The sequence below is a fragment of the Miscanthus floridulus genome, chromosome 10, assembly GCF_019320115.1.
Source record: "Miscanthus floridulus cultivar M001 chromosome 10, ASM1932011v1, whole genome shotgun sequence".
Lineage (NCBI taxonomy): Eukaryota > Viridiplantae > Streptophyta > Magnoliopsida > Poales > Poaceae > Miscanthus > Miscanthus floridulus.
Window position 1 is genome coordinate 139,945,725 of NC_089589.1, and position 8,541 is coordinate 139,954,265.

At 43.6% G+C, this 8,541-nt stretch overlaps 1 protein-coding gene across 1 annotated transcript; it reads left to right on the plus strand.

The window, feature by feature from the left end:
• The first annotated feature begins 1,706 nt into the window (after window positions 1-1,706).
• LOC136489818 (uncharacterized) lies at window positions 1,707-4,447 on the plus strand. The gene is made up of 3 exons (XM_066486357.1): window positions 1,707-1,768; window positions 1,828-2,058; window positions 2,176-4,447. Exons 1-3 carry the CDS (start codon window positions 1,707-1,709, stop codon window positions 4,445-4,447), a joined length of 2,565 nt encoding a protein of 854 aa, XP_066342454.1.
• Window positions 4,448-8,541: the final 4,094 nt, after the last annotated feature.

Genomic DNA, 8,541 nt, shown 5'->3' on the forward strand with positions numbered 1-8,541 from the left:
GCGTTCTGGACTTCTTGTCATTGTACTCAGTCGAGCTCTCTTGTCGCGTCCTTTCTAGCTTTTCTTTTCGATTCTCTTTTTTTTTCGATTTTACTACTGCAAGAGTGCTCAGTTACCTATCCTATATTATAATATAATTCTTGGACCTGATCCATTTATCTTGGGTTGTTCTCCCTTGCTTCTGGAGTGGTGGTATGGATGTCAGTATTGAGTAATATTTATTGCTAGTCCTAAACTCCAACGCTTGCCGTCTCAAAAAAAAAAAAAAAACTGCAACGCTTGTGGCATCTGTGTTCTAACTCTTGTTTTTTTTTTAATAATTTGAGTCCTCAAACTTGTATTGCGGTATCGATCATTTGGATCCTAGACTCTTAAATTCTGATATTTGGATCCCTAAGCTTGTATATATAGCGGTGTCATCTAGGTCTCTGAGAAGTTGCATAACGTGGCATGCTAATTGTGTGTTAACGGACAAGTTCAGTGATCTGGATAGTACCAATGTATAATTTTAGGGCCCGGACATAAATATCAGGAGTTCGAAACCAGAGTGACAGTCATACTAGCTTAGAAACTCAAAGTTGGAGACCCAGAATGACGGCATCTTTCTCTGTAAAGTATGTCATGTCTTTTGTTTTATCCTATTATGTATTAATAAAAAATCAGCAAAACTCCTGCCAACTTCCACGGAGAAAAACTTGACTTATGTTTTTTTTTAAAAAACATGTAATCAGTATCCAATGTTAGGGGCTGTTTGGAAGGACTCTTTGGAATTGATTCTCTACGAGAATCGCTCCTCCTCCACCAAATAGCTAAATCTCACACAGATTCAGGTGGAAGCTAGGCAAGAATTACCCCTCCATTTCCACTGGAATTTGGGAGTAAAAAAACCCTGCTCTCCACTGCTTTATGTTCAAAACCCACAAGAATCACTCTAGAATCAATTCTCACCTGCTATCCACCCTGCTCCCCCACCATAACCAAGTAGAATCACTCCACTAGAGAATCAAGGAGAAAAGCCAGAGAATGTAGGAGTGGAGCTCCGTCAATCAAGGAGCAGAGCTAGAAAATCAATCTCTATCACATGTTTATTCTCAAAAAGTCTGCTACGGATGTTTCTTTTTTCTTAACTAAAGCATATATATAAACCTAGGTCTCATTTGGGAGGGTTTTTTTCACATAAAACGGCCTGGCTTTTAGAGAATATTTTTACACTGTAAACGCTGCCGTCTAGTGTGAATGGTGACATTCACAAATTGAAAGTTTGGGCCAGGCTTGGGATGTGCTTGGATCTGCCTTGGGCCGAACTGCTGGGGGCGAGATTAGCATATATAATACTGGACCTGAATTTAATTATTAACAAGGCCCATCAGGTCGGATGGGCGCTAACCTGGGGCTGATGGTGTCTGCACTCTGCAGCATGTCACCCTTTCTCTAGTCAATTATTACTCCGTATATGTATTTGCCCTGATTAATTCCGCTGAAGGTATACCTGTTTATGTCAAACTGATGATTACACAGAGCCATGTTTCTCTCAGGTCTCAATCTATTCTTCCCAAATGCATGATCAAAACCTTCATCCACCAGTGGCGGACCTAGTGGGTGGTCAGGGTGGTCCACCGACCACCCTGTGGGCCACCTGTCCACTGCACCCTGTGGGCCACCTGACCATACATTATGCTGTATGAGATATAGCTCTTCGCGTGCGCATGACTACGGCTCTTCGCGTGCTCTACGACGACGGCTTCTTTACTGCCTGTTTCATCCGGAGGTGGGTCGGTCGCAGGGCCCATGACTATGGCTCGGGCCACGTACATCCGGCCCAAGCAGGCAAGCACGCGCTGCGGCGCTGGACCCAGGCCTCGTCTACGAGACTACGACGATCCAGATTGCTCTTCGCTTGCGCCAGCGCCGGCTCCAGCTCGACCGCTCGGTGCCGTGCCCAGCGCGCCCGCCGCCGCCCTACCAGCACTCCAGCAGATCATCGCCCGTCGCTTTGCCTGGCCTGGCCATCGCCTGCAAGACTGATCGAGTGATCGCCGTGCTTCCTCAGTTCCTCAGGTGATACTCCCCGTCCATCCCCGTGCTTCCTCAGTTCCAGTTTTTTTCTTCCGATCGTTAGTTTTGCTAATTGGCGAGTGTTTTTTCCAGAACTCTTGAGTCTTGAATTATGAAAAGAAACGGAGACATTCGATCCCTTTTTCAGAAAGCAGCAAAGAAGGCGGCTGCTATTGACCCACCTCCGGATGTAAATATTGTGGAAGAGCAGAATCAAGAAGAAGATAGAGTACAAGTTGAAGAAATTGCAGATCATTTGCCCTCGCCCCCGCTAGCATCACCACCACCGCCCGCATCAAAGCCGCCGGCGTATGACATCAATCGCCTACCATATGATCCAGGTGAAAGGCTGCCCATTGAAGATTATCCTGTTAATGATGAAGATGCAATTCGTAGAGCATATATTACTAAAGGTGCTTGCAAACCTTATATCCATGATTTTCCATACCGAAACATTGGAGGCGTACCTCGTCGATTCAATATACAATGGTTGTATAATTATGAGTGGCTTGAATATAGTGTCAAGAAGGATTCTGTATTTTGCTTCATATGCTACTTGTTCAAGAAGGACAGTGGGTCAAAAACTTTTATTGTTGATGGATGGAATAATTGGAATATAGGAATCACAGCACTTCTCAAACATTCTGGTTCTAGGGCACATAAAGCAGCTCAAGAGAAGTACATTGGTTTTATGAATCCCAAGGTAGTAATTGATTATAACATTGACAAGTGGAGTGAGGAGGAGCTTCGTCTTTACAAGAAAAGATTGACATATTCATTTAGATGTATCAAGTTTCTTTTGCATCAAGGATTGGCATTCCGTGGACATGATGAAAGTGAAGAGTCTAGCAACAGAGGCAACTTCATTGAACTTTTAAAGTTTCTTGCAGGAAATAGTGAAGAAGTGAACAAGTATGTCTTGAACAATGCACCAGGTAATTGCACTTTGACTAGCCCAAAGATACAAAAGCAAATTATTCACTGTTGTGCCATAGAAACTAGAAAGAAAATAATTGAGGAACTTGGTGATGAGCCCTATGCAATTTTAGCTGATGAGTCTAGTGATATATCACATAAAGAACAACTAGCTCTTTGCTTGCGTTATGTTGATAAACTTGGAAGGCCATGTGATCACTTTATTGGAGTTGTTCATGTAGATGATACTACCTCTTTGTCACTTAAGAAAGCAATTGAAGTTTTACTTGTTAGTAATGGATTGAGTATGCAGCAGATTAGAGGTCAAGGTTATGATGGGGCTAGCAATATGAAAGGAGATATTAAAGGGCTCAAAACTTTAATCATGCAAGAATCACCTTCCACTTATTATATTCATTGCTTTGCACATCAACTCCAACTAGTTCTTGTTGCTGTTGCCAAAGGAAATACTGACTGCAAGACTTTTTTTGATCAAGTATCTATCTTGTTGAACATTGTTGGGGTTTCTTGCAAGCGTCGTGATATGCTTCGAAATGCTAGGCTTGAGAATGTCAAGAAAGCACTAGAGTGTGGTGAGCTTGAATCGGGGAGTGGATTAAATCAAGAGATGGGTTTGCCTAGGCCTGGTGACACTCGGTGGGGCTCTCATTACAAAACTATATGTAGCATCATCACTATATATTCCTCAATTCATGATGTGCTCATTGAACTTGGTGCTGATAATGCATATAAGGAAGCTTGGACAAAGATACATTTTGTGCTTGGAGCATTTGAAACCTTTGAGTTTGTTTTCTTTGTGCACTTAATGTATGCTATTCTTGGATATACAAATGAGTTATCTGAGTGCTTGCAGAGAAGGGATCAAGATATTCTTAATGCAATCTCACTTGTTAATGTGGCAAAGAGCAGAATGCATGAGTTGAGGTCTAATGGTTGGGATAATTTTCTTCAGAAGGTCACTTCTTTTTGTATTAAACATGGTGTTGAAATTCCTACTATGGATGGTGCTTATGTGCCTTATGGAAAATCAGCACGGTATGCTCGTGCCCGAAACCAAACAAATGATGACCATTTCCGAAGAGAAGTATACATTGGTGTCATTGATCAAATTAGTCAAGAGCTTGATAATCGGTTTGATGAGATCAATATGGAGCTACTCTCTTGTATGTCAGCCTTCAGTCCTTCCAACTCCTTTGCTTCTTTTGATGCACGGAAGGTACGTAGATTGGCTGAATTTTATCCTAAGGACTTCTCCAACAATGATTTGTTAAAACTGGAATTGCAACTTGATAATTATATTGATGACATGCGACAAGATGCTAGCTTCCAAGGTCTAGACAACATTGTTGATCTCTCAGTTAAGCTTATTGAAACAAAGAGGCACAAAGTGTATGATATGGTGTACTTGCTTCTCAAATTGATATTGCTTTTTACCAGTGGCAACTGCGAGTGTTGAATGGGTATTTTCTGCATTGGTTATAGTGAAAACAAAGTCAAGGAATAAGATAGGTGATACTGTTTTGGATGATTGTCTAGTCACATTTATTGAGCGGGATATTTTCTTTCAAGTTAATGAAGATGATATAATGGAGACATTCATGTCATTGAGAAAGCGGCGGATAAACAAGTAATATTGTAAGTCTCTCTCCTATTGTTATATTTCGAAGTATTTGTATTTCATTTGAACAATTTATATTAAGATTTGACGTCGTTTTACCGAATTATAATATGGTTTTACCGAATTATAAATGGTTTACCGAATTGTATAAATTTTTTTTGCGGCGCATACCCTATGCAAAAATCCTAGGTCCGCCACTGTCATCCACCCAAGCGGCTGCAGCAAGCAGGCAGGGCAGGCAGCAGAAGGTCAAGGAGGAGGCGTGAACACGAATACACGTCCGTTCCTCGTTCGTCACTGACCGAAAGCAGCCAATGATGTGTGTTTGTGAATATGTCATGTCACCACCGATCTGCATGGGCGCATGGCATGGCATACGGATACGGATATACATATATACCGAGCAGCACCAGCACCAGCACCAGACGTTGCTCGCCCATCACCCCAATTTGCTCAACGGATGGATAAGCAAGGCGTATACGTGTACAAGTCCGGTACGCACTGCTCATCACTCCCATCATCACTGCCTCACTGTGGACTGGAGTCTCCTTCACTCAACTCTCGTCCATGGCCATACATCGATCGATCTCCTTCGTTCCCTTCATCAGTCGTCACCCACACCAACTGCAAGCCTTGTATGCACAGTACGTATGGACCATGGAGGCGTGTACGTACATAGGGTAGCACAGGAGCTTCTTATCGTCTAGCATCTGTTTGATTGGCTCAGCACCGGGCCCACCGGTCAGCGTCACCGTCACATGGGCGGCTGCGCTATTGTAGCTACGTACAACGACAGGGTAGCCTGATCGAGTCATAAGCCGGTGCCGACCCCTTTCACAGGTACAGGCTACACCGCTACAGCGACAGGACAGAAGCCGCGGAATTCCATGAGACACCAAGGCACGAAGCAATCCAGTTCCAGTTGGGTCATGGTAGAGTCGTAGAGATCACTATAGCCTACAGGTGATGGTGATGCAAAGTGCCCAGTTTGTACGGCATTGATGAGGGCTTGAGGCGTTGGGATTTGATCGAGAACGGGAGGTGATGTGGAATCAGAATATCCTCGCACACTCCCCATGCATGTTTCTGGCACGAATTTTGTGGGTAGCGTAGGTTTCCAATAGCGCCCATTTGAAGGGGGAGCTGGAGCTATTTTTCTCTCCACTATGGTAGCCCACAATAAAAGAATAGTGACGCACAATACTTTGGGAAGGGCCGTCTCTTGGGGGAGGGTAGCGGGTGCGACCGCCGGGGACCCAAGCCACTAGGGGGCCCATGAAAACATATTATGTATATAGCTATTTATAATTAAGTGATGAAAGCCTATATATTTAGTATAGAAGAAGCCCATGAGAGTTTTGAGGGTCAGCGTCTTTTCTTATTCCCGATCAATCGTTTGTCTTTCTCGTGGTCTCGTCCCACGCCCGACCCAACGCATGACGCCTCAACTAGTCGTCCGGTCATTATCTTTTAATTGAGGTAATCATAATAGTTATTTTACTTTTCTTTTAGTTCTTTATGTATTATCGTTATGTTTAATTAAACATATGTTGCAAGTTATTTTTTTCATATGATATATTTTAATCGTCATATTCAAAATTAGTTTAATAGGTCCTCGCTACTTTTTGCTAAGGGCCTTTAAAATTTTAGAGATGGTCCTGACTTTGGAAGACGGACTTGGAGCACCCAGAGCAGCACCAAATGGGCCCCAACTCTACGATACAATACAATGCAATGCAACCAGGCAACCATGCTGTAGCTGGGAACACTGAAGTTCAGAAAACAGAGTGTCATGCTCAAGGTCTAGGAGACTGTTGCATTGCTTTGTCAACGCATGTGGTTCGGTAGGACGGTAGTCCCTGCCCTACATGTTAGCTAGCACGACCTTTGGTAGCCAGTTTTAACTCCGCCCTAGAACAAATAATGCCATAGCCCATAGGTACGGTGCACACAAGAACAAGTCATTTTAGCAGCTACACATAGATCTTGTCATTTCCGCACTGTGGCAGTAGTTTTTTTTTTTTTTTGAACACACGGGGAGTCTCCTAGATATTCTTAGGGCCTGTTTGGAATGGAGGAATACAAAACATAGGAATGTAAAAAAACGCAGGAACAAGAAAACATAGGAATTGAATGAATGGGTAAAATAGAGGATTGGAAAAACACAGGAATTTCATTGGAGTTGTGTTTGGAACACAGGAATTGAAATATCTTAGGAATTTGAGGGAGCTAGAAATAAATCTAAGTGCTTATACTAATGCACAGTGGTTCCACATGCTAGTTATTAAATGTACAAATATTGTGGTCTGTTGTGATCCACTCATTTCTTGTATTTTTTAATGCCTCGTCGGTGGAATCATGAAAGGTGGCTCTGGCGGCTCAGGTAGCTACTGCTAATGAGGCTCCTAGATCGCTATTAGCAAGTGATCAGGCCATCCTTCACGCACAGGAAAATTTCTAAGGGATTCAAGTGGATGTTTCCTTTCCTTCATTTTGCGTAGGAAACAAGCCTTTCCAGAGGAAAGGGACGCCTGGTTCCTGTAATCCAAACACATGGTGACGTAAGCAAAATGGAGGAATCTTGTTCCTTTGAAATTCCTATGGCAAAACTCCAATCCAAACAGGCCCTTAAGAAGAAAGGTGAGGTGCCGCGCGGGAGCCGGTGCTCGAACCGTGGGCGGGCAGCCTGAGCCCCTGCTCAGCTGACTAACCGAGCCCCCCCTCGGTTCTCTGTGGCAGTAGTGTTATGCGCAAGATATCTTGCTTTGACAATGCAGCAGCGCTCCATAAATACAGACGGACCATTTGCCCTTTGGATCTAGTAACTGCTACTGTAGCTAGTCATCCAAGGGACTCCACTATGTTCGCTTGATCGTATCAGCCATGATACAGTGTTTTTCTCTCACAACAAAACAGCATCAACCGACTTATAAGCCATAGAAACGATCAAGCGAACGGGTGTTAAAAGGCGCATGCTCCATTAGCATCGCCGCCTGCGTCATGTCTGCTAGTCCTCCATTTTCCCCCCTTTGTAGCTGAAAGGGTAGAGACCGGTGAGCACATGATGAAAGCAAGGAAGGAAGGGTGGAGGATTGACATGTTTGGTTTCAGAAATCTGAAAAAACTGAAAAGAAAAGAAAAGAATTGGCATGTTGCCAGGGCCTGTTTGGATGAGATAGCTGAGAAAACTTGTTTAGCTGCCTGGGATTGGTAGGTTTTCTTTGACAGGGTGACTGTAGTTTGGATGAGAGCAGTACGTACGAATAAAACCTTGGAACAAATTTTGCTGATACTTTTGCTTTTTACCAGCCTACAGTTGTAAAGAAGCCTGTAAGAAGGAGATAAGCTAAGAGGTGAAACATAGTCGGCACACAAGCAGAGCCTTCCAAGGCACGTCACTAACCTCGGCAAGGCAAAAAAGAAGAAGAAGAAGACGAATCAATCAATTTAACCCTGCTGCCACTCGTTTCGCTGCCGCCATCTGAAATCGTTTTCACCTGCCCGATTCGCTTGCCATTTTAGCCACCCGATGTGTTGACATCAAGACACGCTCTCCTGGACCCTTTTCTGTCTATCTGTCCCCTTCTTCTTGGTCGTCTCTGCTTTCGTCCCATGGATCAACGTCACTACGTCAGGAAAGCTGAAGAAGCGAGCAGCAGAGGCCGACCGTCTGGCCTGGATGAAGTATACTGTATACATGCCTTCCTCTGCTAAAAGCTACTGCCAATTTATCAACCTGTAGGAGTAGCTATTTTACTGCTCTGAATTGACTAAACCGGATTGCTTTTCACCTCTCTGCTTGCTCTTTCTGCAGGTTACACCAATCTTCAGAGTAGAGACAAGACAATTTGGCGGCTGGATAGACTTCTTTAATCACGTGATTAGCATCTTCTTCTAGACCACTGTTAAGATCAACCTAATCAGGCTGTGAT

What these genes read in the sequence shown, in the direction of transcription:
- LOC136489818 (XM_066486357.1), top strand. Translation starts at nt 1,707, where the DNA reads ATGACTACGGCTCTTCGCGTGCTCTACGACGACGGCTTCTTTACTGCC. An exon ending in ACTGCCTGTTTCATCCGGAG is followed by an intron (nt 1,769 to 1,827) that starts GTGGGTCGGTCG and finishes CGGCCCAAGCAG; the next exon opens with GCAAGCACGCGCTGCGGCGC. An exon ending in GTGCTTCCTCAGTTCCTCAG is followed by an intron (nt 2,059 to 2,175) that starts GTGATACTCCCC and finishes AATTATGAAAAG; the next exon opens with AAACGGAGACATTCGATCCC.